Genomic DNA, 16,654 nt, shown 5'->3' with positions numbered 1-16,654 from the left:
GCCGCTTCCCTCAGGAAGGGGAGGTAGGCTCCCGTACCTGCCTCCCACCTGCTGTTGCTAACTGTCCCACGCTTTGGTGCATACCACACCTCCGCAGTCAGCAAAAATATGGGGGTGGGGGGGCTGGGGGGACGTAGGGGGCTCCAGCGACACACAGGAACACATACATATTGGGTTGTCCAAATTAGGAGAGAATAAGGGTAAACATGTCCTATGTGCCCCGCTGGGAAAATGGCTTCAATAAAAACAATGAGATGGACTGGTCTTCATCTCAGTCAGCAGTAAAAGTGCAGCCAATGTGCGCCCCATTCACATGCACTCAGGCCACCACTGGTCCTGGTTTTTTTCTTCTCTATCTGATAAACTAAAGAACGAAGAGTTCCTCACTTCAGTCGGCCCTTAACCATATGCGTTTGAGCTCTTCAGGACCGTGGGCTGATATTAAAGCCTGATCATTGGCTGGCACCCCCTCGTACTGTACCGCAGTTGGCCTTTATGTCATTAAGGGAGGGCTTCAGGCGATGGGGATTGTCTGGTCTCGTTGCTCTATAGCACCTCCTCTAGGTCATTAAGGTTCCTGCAATCTACCTGCTGCATAACTGTCGCTATACTCCTACAACACAATGACAACTCAACCACAAAGAAGGTGCTTTGCCGCAGGGTAAGCTTATCTGCACTGTTCTGAGCTGATGGACACCATTGCAGTGATAAGATAAGGCCTTCCAATACAATTTGGCAAAATCCAGAGAAATACCTGGGATAAAATTGGAGGTACGTTTGCGGTGAACGACATGCCAGCTGCTCGGCGGGCCAACGGCAAATTTGACCTTTGAGCAGGCGTCAAGCGTTCTGCTCGGTGGACCGCGTTCCTCTCCTGGCGTTGAGGCGGAGGGGAGTGTGCTCCCGGCTAAACATGCGGACGACTGTGGGAGGGGCCGCTCCCATTAGATTTTTACTGCTGGAACATCCCTGAAGACGTTTACACAAGCATGCACTCAGAGCATGGGAAACCGGCGATCTTTTCCAATAAGCTGAACCGTCGTTGCGTATCTTATTCCTTTCCGAGTCTGAGGTGAAGGGGAGTGTTTACTCTTGCCTCGGCTTCGGCCGAGACTGTTATTTTTAAAGGCCGCTTGTGAAACGGCAGTTGGTCGGCGTTGGCCAGTTGCGGCCGGGGGTCCGGTTTTTGGCGCGGCACCATTGTGTTGTAAGCGCTCTGTTTGTGCAGAGTCATCCTGGCTGCTACGGTACTGTGCTGCACGTGGGCTGTGTTAGCACCAGCTGCCGCCGAGCCGCTCTCAGTGACTTAGCCTTCCAGACGAGGACAGGAAGCGAGTGGGCTGAAACACTCGTGCATGTGTGCTGATACCAAGTGCTTTGGGCCCCCCCCCCCCGTTTCCCCGAAATGCACCAATTCCCAACACAGAGGCACAGACCCGACCTTGTGGACCTCACTACACGCAGTCAGCTGACCTGATACATTCATCTTCACTCTAGTGTGTTTCTTTTGCACCTCTGCACCTTGAACTAATGCACTTGTTGTACGTCGCTCTGGATAAGAGCGTCTGCTAAATGCCTGTAATGTAATGTAATGTAATGTAATCTAACTAGACTGAGCCAATCAAGGAATACTGATTTGAACTTAGAAGTAGTTGGACGCCTGTTTAGGGGTGGGGGAATTTGGTTTTGAGGTGATCTGTGCCTGCTACAGTACATGTATAAATTACAGTATATGCTGTGGTACTGTATTCCCCTCGAGTCCCATACTGTATGTAAAATGAGGTTTGGTATTGGTGCCGTTATTAGGGAATGCACACTGTTGGTTCATTCCCATCCCTTATTTTCACCTCCTTGCATCTCTTCCTTGTATCCTTTCCTGTGTTTGGATGTATGTATCCATTTGGCAAATGGAACGGCCCTGCTCAGTCGAGTGTCAGTTTGAAGGCCCGTCAGTTACAGACGTGACCGACGTGGAGAGGTTTCTGGGGTCATGCGAGGAACGAGGAGACGAGGATGGATAAAATAAGAGGTTGGTTTTTGAAGACGAGTGAGTTGCCTAGGGCTAAGAAGACTCTGAAAAACTGCAGCCATTGCCAAGACCAAATGTGTTGAAAAATTACCAAATGTGTTGAATGAATGAATACATTTATTTATTAATAAATAAATTCCACATTCCACCGTTAGCATCCCCTCTCCTCTAAAAACCCTCCCATCAGTCATCACTGTTATAGTAAACAGGGGGAAAGTTCTCATGCGCACCCTCAACAATGGCAGCCAGAGCAGCCAAGAACTGGACATGGAGTTTCCATCTGAACTTTGACCGGCTCTCCTGCCAGGTCTGGCCAGGCCAGGTGTCTCTGAGTCACTGTGACCTCAGAGGCTGGGGGGCTTCCACTGTAGTAGGTGTGCACTCGCTCTCATATGTGAAGTATAAATAGTTGGGGTGTGCCGGAAATGGTCACACTAAATACATTCCCCTGGGTTTCCCTTCTGAATGGGAGGTGTAAACAGAGCTGTGCTAGAACAGGGCTGTCCTGTGCATACTCCACAGATGGGCCCCTATTGAAACCGTGACAGCTAAAAATGCACAACAGTCACATGCTATTGTCTCTGCCCTGGCGCTCTTTTTACACAGCTCATTTGACTGTGTGATAGGAATAGCAGTGAAGTCATTACCTCAAGCGATAGCTGTGTAATTTGTGGGGGTACTTAATGTAAATATGGAGTAAAGCTCGGTGTTGCGGAAAGTTTCTGTTGCCATCAGTCCCTGTTAAATTCAGGCATAAACTTGCCCTTGTAAACAAGAGATGTTTGTGGGTCCCTGCTGCTTTGATCACAGCTGTGAGGAGTGGCTTTGGAGTATTTCTGAGTAAAAACCCTGTTTGCCAGCGGTTGCCAGCCAATTAAAGATGTTGTTGCGCGTTGGATCTAAGATTCACAGTGGAAGCTCGGCAAAATTGCTTCCTTAATGGCCCACCGACTCCACGGGACATTGTTTAACTCGAGAACATCCCCCCTGCCTGAGGTCCAGAGCTCCATTTGTTTGTTTGGACCAACGTTGTACTCCTCAGCCTTTTGAGAAAAGCATGTGATAGCTTAGAAGTGTTCAGAGATAGAACAAAAAGCTAGAGCTAGAGGTGTCAGTCACTCCCCTTCTCATTCACTCACTCACTCACTCACTCACTCACTCACTCACTCACTCACTCACTCACTCACTCACTCACTCACTCCCTCACTCACTCACTCACTCACTCACTCACTCACTCACTCACTCACTCACTCCCTCACTCACTCACACTCTCACTCACTCACTCACTCACTCACACTCTCACTCACTCACTCACTCACACTCTCACTCACTCACTCACTCACTCACACTCTCACTCACTCACTCACTCACTCACTCCCTCACTCACACTCTCACTCACTCACACTCTCACACTCTCACTCACTCACACTCTCACTCACTCACTCACTCCCTCACTCACACTCTCACTCACTCACACTCTCACACTCTCACTCACTCACACTCTCACTCACTCACTCACTCACACTCTCACTCACTCACTCACTCACTCACTCCCTCACTCACACTCTCACACTCTCACTCACTCACTCACTCACTCACTCACTCACTCACTCACACTCTCACTCACTCACTCACTCACTCACTCACTCACTCACTCACTCACACTCTCACTCACTCCCTCACACTCTCACTCACACTCTCACTCACTCACTCACTGGCTTAGCTGGCTGAAAGCGGGAGCTCTTAGCTCCCATGGTGCTTTGCATCGCTGACACTGTGTCCTTGTTTTGTGACCGAAGTTAAGTGATATAAACAGCATTTCAATGCCGTGCAGGTGATTGATCTGTAAGCATTTTGTTTCCACGCAGCTGCCTCGCATGGAGGAACGGGCCTATAATTATCAGGCCGAACTCTGAGTGTTAAAGAATCCATTCTTCACTTTCAGTGACCTCCCAGTTCCTCCTCACAGTTGCCGCTCTGTGAATGTTAAGATAACACAGCGGTCAGTTAAGAGGGTCTTAGTGTAGCTCTGTTCATCCCCCAGGCCTATTCCAGCACTTATTGGATTCACTGCAGTCAGATTCATTGCAGTGCAGTTTCCCATGCTACCCCATCAGTGGCCGGGCAGTGTGACACCGTTGCTAATTTTAGGTCTCGACTCTGAAAGCGCACTTGTTTAATATGCCTGTTGTAATTGGTTATTTTACCCATTTTTGTTGTTTATTCTTTGTATGTAGAAAAGGCCTGTTAGGTGGTTATAGGAGAAAATAAATGGTGTGTAATTGGTGTGCGGCCAAATAAGAACTTACCCTGGTTCTGTCAAATATTTATTAATATTTATCTGCCAGAAGACTTCGTATTAATTTAAAGCGAGTACTCGTTTGTAATAACGTCAACATCGCTGAACCTGGCTGGAAAAATGTAAATAGTGATTTCAAAGGCTATGCATGGAATTCTGTGTTATGAAGGACATTATTTAATTGCAGATAATCAATCCTGTGGAAACAAACAGCGCTGCAGGCGGGAAGAGGGGCGCAAATAACAAACCTGCGATGGCTTAAGAATAGCGGCGGTATTTTAAGATGGGGGCAGAGCTCTCTGCAGGCTCACTCAGTACCTGTGTGGAGGGGTGTTAGCGGCGCCGCGTAGCGCCGGCGTTGGGTTTTTCCGGAATCTTCCGTCACATGGGACGGTGAGCCGCGAAGGGGGTCAGGGGCAGGTTACCCGACGAGGGGCTGGTCAGAAGCTCACAGCTACATTGTTTTAATGAGGGGTCTCTGGTGGATTTGTCAGAGGGAATCCATCACGCCAGCGGCGCTGAACATGGCCCGGTGTGTCTAATGCACGGGTGAGACTTAAGGAATCCCCGTGTGAGTCTGTGCAGCGCACTGGATCTACACGTGTCACAGTGCGCCTAGCGCCAGGCCTTCTGGGGGTCAGTCGTGAGCCGGGGGTGAAATTTGTCCTGCTGCCGTGTAGCCATGGATGTAGATCTTAGGGAAAACATAGAATGTTCCCCCCCAGTATTATCCGACACCCCCCCTCCCACCCCCCAATATTATCCAGTCTATACCAATAGGTTGAATTGGGTGGGTACTGTCAGAGTCTCTCACATAAAAAAAAAAACAATTCCTGTTGTCTCCACCAAAGTTGAAATGAGATCTATGAGTCCTTGTTTCCTCTCTGGTTTTGTCAGTGGATAAAACAGAAGAACATCTTGAGTCAAGTAGTGCTTTGTCATTTACTGTAAACACCTCATGAGGCCAGACAGTTGAACTCTGAGCCTGACATCGGAATACTTAGGGGAAAAAAGAGGAACAGTTTTTTGATTGGAAATACTACTTCCATTACTACTGACTTTGGTTTTTTAAACAGGCCTCACTCAATAATCCTTCGTTTAAATGACTTTAAAAGTAATAAAACAGCCTCGCTTGGAAAGTTTTCAGTTGGTGCCCTGGAAATGGGTTTTGCGTGTGGAATTTCTGCTTTCATATGCGTTCAGACAGGGCTTCTAGCCTTATTAAATGAGATCCACATTTCCGTGCGTTGCTCTGTCTCGTTTTTTTCATCCAGGATGTTCTCTTTCCCTCCTCCTTGTTCCATCCTTTATTTTCTCACTCACTCATCAAATCGTTTTATTTTAAGGCTTTCGTTTCCCCGCATCTGTTATCAGAACTTCAACGCTGTCGAAAAGTCGAGTCAGCGTTTAAGAGTCAATCCCAGAAAAATGTTTTTTTTTATTATTGTAAATTCAAATACCTTGAATTTACTTGAAGTACAAGCACACAACAAGTAAATTCAAGGTATGCTCACAAGTGCTTGTGTTGTCCAACCAAATGCTTTCCATGGGTTCATTTTCTCTCAGGACAGCCAGCTTATGGTATCTCTCTTAATCGCATTCATGCTGTCATTTAAGGAGAGAGGTCGCCCTGGAGATGCATAGTAAACAAAGCAATGATGCTATCAGTTTTCTATCAGCAAGGGACTCAGCCATCTGCTCCTGATTCACAGTGACAAATTGACCAATGAAAAGTTTCGTTTGTTCATCTCCACATTAGAGTTTGGCAAAGACAAATGCGTGGCAATCTGTTGCTGTTTGTGCTAAAAAATGCTTTATGGGCACTTTCGCATTCAAAAAAAAAAAAAAGCAAGCACTGCATGATTTTATAACCAAATCTAAGAAATAAATGGACACCAATGGTTGTGGGGGAAAAAAGAAAAGTAAAATGGGCGAAATAAAACAGGAACTGCCACTGCTGCGACTTGAGATAAGCCCCAGTCAGTTAGTGCGTGGAGAGGGAACTTTCACGGTGACATTGTGCTTGTTTATCACGTTCTGTCTTACCTCTTGTGTAGAAACCCAACCTCAGTTCCTTGACATCATTAATTCTGATGAATGATTGCTGAACATATTTCATAACAATATATCTGATGTATTAAATTTGCCGCTGAAGGTCTTGACATTGCTCTGCGCAGCAGTACGCTCAGTTTTCCTCCCTCTCTCTGATTAAAGCGCGTGATTGTCAGAGATATGTCCGCAATGCTTCAGCGTGAGGGAGCATGCCAGATTGTGTTTCGCTGCTTTTTATTCAGATGAAGCGGGGCAGGGCGTGAGAGTCCTGGGCTTTGCCCTGGCAAGCTTGCCACGCTCTGCGCTGTTGTTCCATTCCGTTAGCTGTGTTTACGGCCGTCTCATTCTCCACAGCACCTCACGCCAGCAGCATTGGCCCCATGCAAGCACGGTTCCTTGCAGACCTGGGTCAAATACGTATTTTGTTTTGGATTCAAATACTTTTCTACACTTCACTGATCTTGTCTGGTGTATTGGAACCGGTGAAACACTCTCAAAAAGTGCAAACCCCCACCTTCTGGTCATATTGGGAGGCTCAGTTACACCAGGCAAGATCAACAGAGCACAGAGAAGTATTTTTATACAAAACTAATATGTATTTGACCCAGGTCTGGTTCCCTGCATTCTCTGGGCATCGCATGACGTCAGTTAAAATTTCACTTGGCTCGTTATAGTTCGGCGTTCGGAGGAAGAGTCACACTGCAATGCTGCGGTGATGTTCAGCGTTGAAAAACAGGAAGGAACAGAAATAGGTTGTTCCTGAAATGATGGAATTCACACGCCAGAATGGAGCTTAGCAGTGCCTGGCCTTAGAGCTTTTGGTGTTAGATGGCTTTAAGGCTGCAGCTCTTTTGTTTGTCTCTCTTAGCTTTTCTACAGATTGCCCCAGAGAGCGTCTGTAATGGAAATGTCACACTTTCTGCATCATCCTGTCATTGTTTCTCTCCGTGCAAATCATAATTCTGAGTATTTTTTATTTACTATCACCATATCCTGTTGAATATTGTCAAAAAGAAATTATAATTCCAGCTACAGGTGATGCATGGGGCTGCCATTCTGCCCAGGGACAGATCTAACAGTAATTTTTGCTGGGGAAAAAATGCACACACGCACACACACACACACCACACACACGCACATGCACAGACACCCACACACACACACACACACACAAATCCTTAGCTCCATCCTTGCTGTGCCCCATTACACCAGAGCCATAGGACCCCCCCAGTCATACACAGTCTGTACTAATTGGTACTACTAATGTCCCTGTATATGAGCTGCTATGTGTATATATATGTTACCTATATAAGCTGGCTCTTGAGAATAAGTGTAAAAGCAGCTGTAGAATCTGTTTCTGAAGGTGCACGCGCTGGTGTGGGCCCCCCCTGCTGCCAGAGACCCTTGCTGTGATGGGACAGGCCTAGATTGGCCGTTCGAACGTCCTGTAGCTAAAGTGGGGCGAACAGTTAAAACGAGGACCAGAGGGAATACGTAACACAGGCCCCGCTCACATGCTCATTACTCAGCCCGGCTCTCTCCTTGAGCCAACATGGGGGAGGACGGCTCACCAGCGCATGCATATCCATCAAAACCAAGTGGACCCCTTTCAAAGGAGCCGCCCGGCGCTGCGGTTACCTCTCATCTCTTTGGCTCTCGCCCACTGTGCCATTACAAAGCGGCCATTACTAAAATAATGTTTTTTCTTGTTGGGATTTTAAAAAAAAAAAATTGAACTCCCAAAGACAGACTCCAAGTTAAATTCCACAAAATTTGTCATTATGTCACTATGTTTCTTTGTTTTTTATATTTGGTGACTGACAAAATGTCCTATATTGTTTATTTTGTCCTATATTTGTTTATTGTTAAATTTATCTGCTAATTTATCAGTTGATAAGATTTCAGCAAATGTCTAAAATAAAATTCTTGTGGGAAAGGTATCTCACTCTCCGTCAATGGATTTGGACAAAGCGTGAAGCCAAAACAGGAAACAGGAAGGGACACGCTGTCTCTCCTCCAGCAAGTGCAGACTTCGGTGGCGTGTTTCCCATCACCAGCCGTGACTCCCATAATGCCCCTGCAGAAATACCCATGGACCATCGCTGTGGTCAGGGCGCAGGCGACCGCAGCGTAGTATTGATGTGAGGGCGGACTTTCATTCACAAAACCAGACTCTCCTCCTCGGGGCTGTTCCCCAAACGGCTGCAGAGCGGCGCGATTGGAACCAGATGAGTGTAGTAATTGGCCCAGCTTCCAGACGGCTTTGAAAGCCTTAATGTGCGCAGATGACAAACCGAGGCGGATCCGGTAACTGGATGAGTAAGCGTCCCGTAACCACGAAGCCCTGTGTCTGTTTTGGGAGGGGCACGTCGTCCCGGTGCCGTGTTGTGAAGTCGTGAAGGTTGACGAACACCCCTGAGCGTCTAAGACCGGAATTAAAGCCTGTCTTTGATCCACTGTGTAATCACACAAACTACACATGAGCGCTGTTGTCAGTTTACTCCTTAATGTACTGTTGGTATGGTAACAGAGGTAATGAGGGTGCACAGGAGTGTGGATTGGTCGGTACTGTGATTCTGCAAATGTGCAAGGTGAGGAGGGGGCTGGTGCCTGTCATTCCAGACTTTTTGAGAGTGAGCTGAGACCGCATAATTAATTTATATCATAATATGCAGAAGAAGAAGACAATGAAGATGAACCTCATATTATTATTATTGGTATTGATTGCGTATCTACCGCCTTACAGATGATCTCAAAGCTCTTTAAAGCAAATGGGGAAACATCTTCACCACCGATACGTGTCACCCTCCTGGGTGAACCATGGTGGCCATTTTACCCCAGAAAGCTGGCATCTGAAGAAGAGGAGGAGGCATTTAGCATTTCATTTAGCCAGTGGCAGGGGTCATGGGGCAGGGCAGGGGTAACGGGCAGGGGGAGAGGCAGGGCAGGAGTAACGGGGAGGGGGAGAGGCAGGGCAGGAGTAACGGGGAGGGGGAGAGGCAGGGCAGGGGTAACGGGCAGGGGGAGAGGCAGGGCAGGGGTAACTGGGAGGGGGAGAGGCAGGGCAGGGGTAACGGGGAGGGGGAGAGGCAGGGCAGGAGTAACGGGGAGGGGGAGAGGCAGGGCAGGAGTAACGGGGAGGGGGAGAGGCAGGGCAGGGGTAACGGGCAGGGGGAGAGGCAGGGCAGGGGTAACTGGGAGGGGGAGAGGCAGGGCAGGGGTAACTGGGAGGGGGAGAGGCAGGGCAGGGGTAACGGGGAGGGGGAGAGGCAGGGCAGGAGTAACGGGGAGGGGGAGAGGCAGGGCAGGAGTAACGGGGAGGGGGAGAGGCAGGGCAGGGGTAATGGGCAGGGGGAGAGGCAGGGCAGGGGTAACGGGCAGGGGGAGAGGCAGGGCAGGGGTAACTGGGAGGGGGAGAGGCAGGGCAGGAGTAACGGGGAGGGGCGGGGCGGGGCGGGGCGGGGTTACCGGGTCCCTGTACGACACACCGGGTCAGGACCCCTCTGCTCCTCTCATCTGTTCATCTCATCACTGTGCTGCATGTCCCGTTATGTGGCTTCTTTCAACGGCCATATTAACCAGGGAAGAACCCTCAAGGCCAGATGTGTGTAGCATATGGGGGACCCTATACAGCCATCAGCCCTGCAGCACATTCATACTCAGGGCTGTATGAATACTGTATGAATACATACTCAGCTTCACATTGGATTCTGTTCGATGTCGATTCAGATTATTCTACTGTACCACATACCTGTTACACCGGTATACTATATGAAATCATATAGTACAACTACAATAGTAATATTCCATACAATTTTATTGTGTATTTATATGCTATACATCTTTAACAGCAGGAATTATTGTGTCCAAACTCCACGGGCACTCGAGTTATTTGGTCACAATGTCTTCTTTTCAAGTGAAGGACCAATGCTGTGCTTTTCAGGTATGAATATAACACAGTGCCTGTTCACTCACGGTGATGATTTGACGTGGACGTGCGTCCTGCTCATTTTTCCATAAATAAGTTAATGGGCGCAGTCATGGGAAGGCCAGCACCATGCTGGTCATTTAAAGAGCAGCAGCCAGCGGCAGCCTGAGTCACAGCGAAGGTGATAAGAGCACGCCCAGCTCCGACTGAAAAGGCTGGATTCCCCGCGACCAGCAGACCATGGCGAGCATTACAGGTGTCTGATGACGTCTGGCACCTCCCCCGCCCGTTTGCCCCCCCCCCCCCCTCCGTTTTCCGGCAGCCCCGCGGTTTTGTCCGGGGGCTCGGAATGTGGCGCGGCAGTGCCGGCCACTCAGAGGGCCGCGGAGCTGACTCACGATCCCGGGCCCGGCGCTTCGACCGCCGTTCGGTTTGTTTATTTTTGCCCCCCCCTCCTCCTCCACGCGTCTGTGTGTGCGCGGGCGTGAGGGACACCCCTGGAGCACTTCCCCTCCTGGCCTGGGCCCGTCTGTCTGGAGCGCTTTCCCCCGAACCACAGACATAGTCAGACCGATGAAATCATGGCCCGTCTAATTGGGCTTTCATGTTTCCTCCATCATTTCACCAGATGGTATGATATTTATACATATTTTTTTGTTTTTACATGACAATTGGAAAAAAAAGACGTTCATTACTAAGAGAGGGATTCAGAATACTCAAGAAAAGGTCACTTTAAAAAAGTTTTTTAAAAGTCAGTGCTGTTTCAAAGTAGGGCCTGTCTCTAATGAGCAGCCTCTTTCCTCCCCGCCCTCAGAAAAAAAGCAGTTCAGACTGGGAAATTCAGATGGCTGTAGGCAGAGAACATTCAGGAATTGCGATAACATCGTAGATTCTGGGATTAGCTCTCTGTGATGAATGGCTGGCGGTGGGCACGGTGTTGAGTTGGGCCTGTTCGCTCGCGGCGATAAGCGCTCTGCTTGTTTGGGTCCGCACGCTTGTGTCCCGGGAGTGATGCAGATCGGTTGCGGCGGCGGAGAAGCCTGTGAGTGCTGACAGACAGACAGACAGACAGACGGCGTGGGCAGCGTACGCTTTCGTCCAGCCAGGGGGCCGGGAAGCCCCTCACCCCGTCCCGTCCCGTCCAGTATTGTGCCGTCCCGCCCCATCCCGGCTTCTCTATGGGAAACCTCTGTCAAGCTTCGGTCGATAAAACCACAGCTTCCCCCTGCCAACCCACAGGCACTCAGAGCACCACACCTCTCTGCCGTCTGCACACACGGGCTGATGTCATTGGCCTTTTCCTGACCAATCCCACTGCAGCACAGGCCTCTCTTTGATCCACTCTCATTTGCTCTTACATTTCAATGGAATATATCTTTTTTCATGAGTCAAGTTCATGAGTCCCTCAAACACGTTAAAGAGTTAAGAAGAAAAATAAAAGTTAAAGTGATTTGCCATTAATAAGAAGCTTCATTTTTTTAGACAGGTCAATAATTTACAGTGCTGTTTTTGCCCTTGAAATAAAATCCAGAGGTTTTTAAAAAAAACATTTTCTTTATTATATAAAATCTTTATCATCGCAAAAGTAGTTTAGGAGTGGCATGAACTTTTTTATGTGGTTTTCAGTTTATGATGCGAATGCGATATTATATGACGTATGTGCCCACTTGCTTGTGATTTCGAGATACTTTGTACCAAACCTAATTTACTCCATCCAAGAGCCTTCATAAAACAACAGAAATATTATAAAATACATGCATTATGCTAACGCACACATTTAAAGCTGAAAGTGCCAGTAGTTGTGATCGCTGGTTTACTCTGTAGCCGCTGTGCCTGCGTGATGTGCTCTTGTTTCAAGTGCTTTCCTGTGAGCTCTAGGGTGCTTTCAAGAATGAAGGAGTGTTTTTTTTTCTGTCTCAGTCAATAATTAAATCGTTTTAAGAGGCGGTTATTAATGATTACTGCGGGGATGGGTGCTGGCAGCTCTTCTGAAGCAGGCTGCTGTTGTCTGGCTCATTTTACTCGAGACTGCGGTCAAAGGCCGCCAATGAACAGTACGGTGCAGTTGATCATTAGCTCACACTGTTTTAGGAAGGAAGTGGCGAGGGCCCTCTCCCGACGCTGTTGATGCTTCACCTCCATCTGTCTGTCTTGGGCATTTCTCCGTTAGAGCAGGGCTACCCCAACCCTGTTCCACACCTGATTCCACTGATTAGCAGCTCAATGGAGTGAAAACCTCCAGGTTGGTAGATGTCCAGGAGCAGGGTTGGGCAGGCCTTCATTATTAATGAAAGTGTAAAGCTGGGTTTTTGATGGTGATGTCATAATCACCTGCCCAACGTGACTGAGCCTCACACAGCTGCTAGCCTTTCCTCACACCAGCCTCCAGTTCCTGCAGTTTTCCAGTCTTCTTGTCTCGCAGAGAGAATGTGTCAGCGTGTGGACCAGCCTGCCGAGCTGGACAAAACTGCCCACTGTCATCACTGAGTGTTCTCTTCTTCCCCTGATCTGATCTGCTGTTGTCTCTTCTGTTTGTTCAGCTGTCGACGCCCGCGTTCCCGGTGGTGGTGAAGATGGGGCACGCCCATTCCGGAATGGGAAAGGTGAGACCTGCGACGCTGCGGGGTCAGGCGGGCCCTGATGATGTCATCACCCGCCTCCCACTCCCGCTCACGCTCATGCATCTGGGCGGCAGGATTCAGTCTCGGTTCACGGAAAGAGACCAAAGCTCTTGTTTTTAAGCAGACACACGTGTTTCGGATCTCAACCAACTCGCTTCCTGAGAATCTCTCTCGTTATTTTCTCTGTGGGGGAAAGATAAAAGTGAATTACTGAAGTCCCTTTACGGGAACTTGGAGTGAAACTAGGAAATCTAGGGGACGTGTCTCATCCCTCTTAACGACGGGCGCCCCCCTCTCTTCCTCCCCGTGTGTCTGTGGGAATGCCAGAGATGAGCGCTTCTGAGGGGAAGAGGCCGCTCTCCGGTTATTGGCCCTGGCCCTGGCCCTGGTCCACGCCCGCGACCTCAGCTTCGATTCGGGCCGATGCCAAGGCACCGGCTGGGCCGATAAGGGGAAGAGTTTCCCCTCCTCACAGCCCACCCGTCAGTGCTGTACAGCCCTCCAGCGCCCGTCTCTCTGCCACTTCATTTTAAAGCTTTATTTTACAGACCGCTGCAGCACACGTCGATAGTAATGATTTACTCTCTCTGTGCCTCCGAAGCCGCCGCTGTTCTGTCACAGTGAGGTCCCACAGTCCTCCCCCAACACCACACCTGCATTCTTATGACTTTTTTTTGAGTGAACGGTTTCTCTTTATGTACGTGAAGGCGGGTAATACTGCCCAGCACAAAGTGCGGCTTGGAGCTGGGGCCCTGTGCGTCGGGGGCACAGGAGCGTTTGGGAAAGCTATGAGAGGAGAGAGTGGACTGCACGCGGGGTGTATCGGTACTGCATACACGCTATCCAGGTGTTTCGCGCGACGCTGTGCTTAATGTAGCGGAATAGCTGAGAAGCTTCTAGAAGCCCGGCGCTGTCACGGGTCTGAGTGGAGCAGCTTTAGAGGGGCGGGAGAGCGTGACGGGCCGCTGGAGTTCCTCCCCCCCGTCTTTGATCTGCCGTTTGTGTATCTGCGTAGGCCCTGCTGCGCGTGACTCTGCGATGCTCTCTCTCTCTCTCTCTCTCTCTCTCTCTCTCTCTCTCTCTCTCTCTCTCTCTCTCTCTCTCTCTCTCTCTCTCTCTCTCTCTGTCTCTCTCTCTCTCTCTCTCTCTCTCGCTCGCTCTCTCTCTCTCTCTCTCTCTCTCTCTCTCTGTCTCTCTCTCTCTCTCTCTCTCTCTCGCTCTCTCTCTCTCTCTCTCTCTCTCTCTCTCTCTCTCTCTCGCTCTCACCCGGAGGAGCTTCTGGAAAACTCGAGACTCTGGAGGCGTGCTTCTCTGCCCCCGTGCACGTCCGTCTAAGGCACACGCCCCCCTACACTCCCCCCCCCCCCCCCCCCCCCCCCACCCCCACACACTCGACTGAGGCCCTGGAATGTGTTGGATCCGCTGCTCTGATCGCTAACAGCAGCCGTGCCCTCTTGGCAGGCGCTCCCTAAACTTTCCGCCGGGGCCCCTGTGCCGGGGCCAAGCAGCGGAACCGTAAACAGCAAACAGGCTCCGTGCGCGCGGCTCAGAAACAGAAACTGCGCGCGGCTCCACCGCTGAAAAAACGGCGACTTGCTGGCTGAATCGCAAACCCAGCTTTCACACACACGCTGGCTATCCGCGGAGCGCCGCTTAAACAGCTACAGATGACGAGCAGCAGATCCTCTCTCTGGTGCCGTGCTGCCACAGACGTGAGGAAGAGGCCCACTTCAGCTAGGCTAAGTAGGTCATTAGCGATTAGCCTAACAGGGCAGGCTCACCTACTGTATGAGGACCCAACAATGCTGTGGATGATTCTGGAAGACTACAAATGAGGTCCCCAACCCCCAACCCCCCCCCCCCAACCCAAAGCAGGGCTTCACAGTGCTGAAGAAGCTATGCTCATCAGTAGACAGCTCCCCCATTGTACCGAGGTGCGGGCTGGGCCCACTTGGGCCTCCCTGAAGACGTCCCGGGCCGTTGGGTTTTGAAAGGAGCCGGTGAAGTGCTGGAGGCTGAAGCCATGGCACATTATACTGTGTGCTGCTCTGCTTATAGTGCCCTGGCCATGCTTTGCACCTCAAACCCCGGGACTTTTATTTCAAAATGAAAGACAAAATGAAAGACAGCGGACACTCATGCATTGTGTTATTTGTGTTTCAGTAAAAGTGCGGAGGCGGCTTGGTTTAGAAAGCAGAGGCTGATGCGTAGGGGCTTTCCCGTGTGCCTGTGTCAGTAATGAGCTGCATGTGTAGCTGTGTTATTCTCCCATGCCTCCTGTGCTCAGGGGAGCGAGAGCTTCGCTTTTGGGAGGAACACGCGTGGGAAAGATCGTCAACCCGACCCCCCCGCCTCGGTCGCCAGAGGTCCCCCCGACAAGCCCACTCGGATGAATCATAATATTATAAACATTGGGCGGCATGAAAAGATGACTATGTTTGGGTTTAAGTGTAGCTGGTCACCGTGGAGTTTAATGACAGCTCACTTAGCATCGAGGGCAGCGCGTTTTTTCTGTTTCTGTGCGAGTCCGTCTGTGGGCTCTTTCATCACTGCTGAGTCGTGTCCGCGCTGGGCTTGTTATTTGTGGAATGGGTTCTCTCTTTTAACACACCAGTGAGCCCACCGTCACGGTCAAATACCTATTGGTTTTATATATCTGGAGTAAGAACTGTGCTCTTTTATAAACCAAATTGAATATTAAATTAATTCCGAATCACACAATTAAAAAAATGACAGGCTATACATAGAGTTTGCTTTCCATGTGATGATGTACCGTCACCTTTCAAAAGAATGCCCTGCAGTGGTGCAAACTGAATGGAGAGTTAGGTCAGTCATAGAAATCCATAAATATAATATGGACAGATTTTACATGCTGGGCCATAAGAGGCCATTGTCTTTGAAGGGATGATGGATTGATTGGTCTCAGGTAATAAGCTGAATAATGGGCATAGTGTATGACTACTGTAGTACTGATGTAATGTACTGTGTTTTCTTTCTAACCCTGTCATATAATTAACTTCTCTGTATCTGTCATTTGTCAGTGAGTTTCTTATCTGTAGTGACTGCAGTGTTACAACAACAATGTTCTGTACTGCTGTAGTAAATTGTAAGCTGCATTTTAATAACAGTTTTTATTTCAGTAGATAGCATGCTATAATTTGTTCTTTCTCTATCTCTCTCTCTTTCTGTTTCTCTCTCCATCTGTGTGTCTCTCTCTCTCTCTCTCTCTCTTTCTCTGTCTCTCTCTCTCCCTCTCCCTCTCTCTCTCTCTATCTGTGTCTCTCTCTCCAGATAAAAGTTGAGAACCACTATGACTTCCAGGATATAACCAGCGTGGTTGCGCTGGCCAAGACGTACGCCACTTCAGAGCCCTACATCGACTCCAAGTACGACATCAGGGTCCAGAAGATCGGCAGCAATTACAAGGCCTACATGTGAGCAGTGTGTGACCGTGTTTAACCCTGTGGAGCGGAGGACACAGGGCTGGAGCACAGGGCTGTGCCCCGGGTGGAGCCGCCCTCCTATCCCCTCCAGAAACGTGCTACGCCCTGTTTGCCTCAGTTGCAAAACAGCTGTGGAACTGGGGCTCCCAGCAAGGGGAGTCTATGAGGCGGCCCAAGAACCTGAGAGCTGATTCTCTGAGCTAATCGAATAATGTGTTATAGCCCTGATTCTCTGAGCCAATCGAATGAAGTGTCACAGAACTCATTCTTTGAGCCAATCGA

General features: G+C 49.5%; 1 protein-coding gene across 8 annotated transcripts in view; it reads left to right on the top strand.

Moving 5' to 3' along the window:
• LOC118219169 (synapsin-3-like) overlaps positions 1–16,654 on the top strand; it is an 84,512-nt gene that overhangs the window by 52,312 nt on the left and 15,546 nt on the right. For all 8 annotated transcript variants that reach the window (XR_004763670.1, XM_035402145.1, XM_035402139.1 and 5 more), the window contains exons 7-8: positions 12,849–12,911; positions 16,221–16,363. Coding sequence is in view for 7 of the 8 variants with exons in the window: in XM_035402145.1 (XP_035258036.1) it covers positions 12,849–12,911; positions 16,221–16,363 (206 nt within the window). In the remaining variant the exon portion in view is untranslated. The remainder of the gene's footprint in view (positions 1–12,848; positions 12,912–16,220; positions 16,364–16,654) is intronic.

This window comes from Anguilla anguilla, chromosome 19, assembly GCF_013347855.1.
Source record: "Anguilla anguilla isolate fAngAng1 chromosome 19, fAngAng1.pri, whole genome shotgun sequence".
NCBI lineage: Eukaryota > Metazoa > Chordata > Actinopteri > Anguilliformes > Anguillidae > Anguilla > Anguilla anguilla.
The sequence above is the reverse complement of the archived record's forward strand: the minus strand, read 5'-3'. Positions and strand labels throughout refer to the sequence as shown.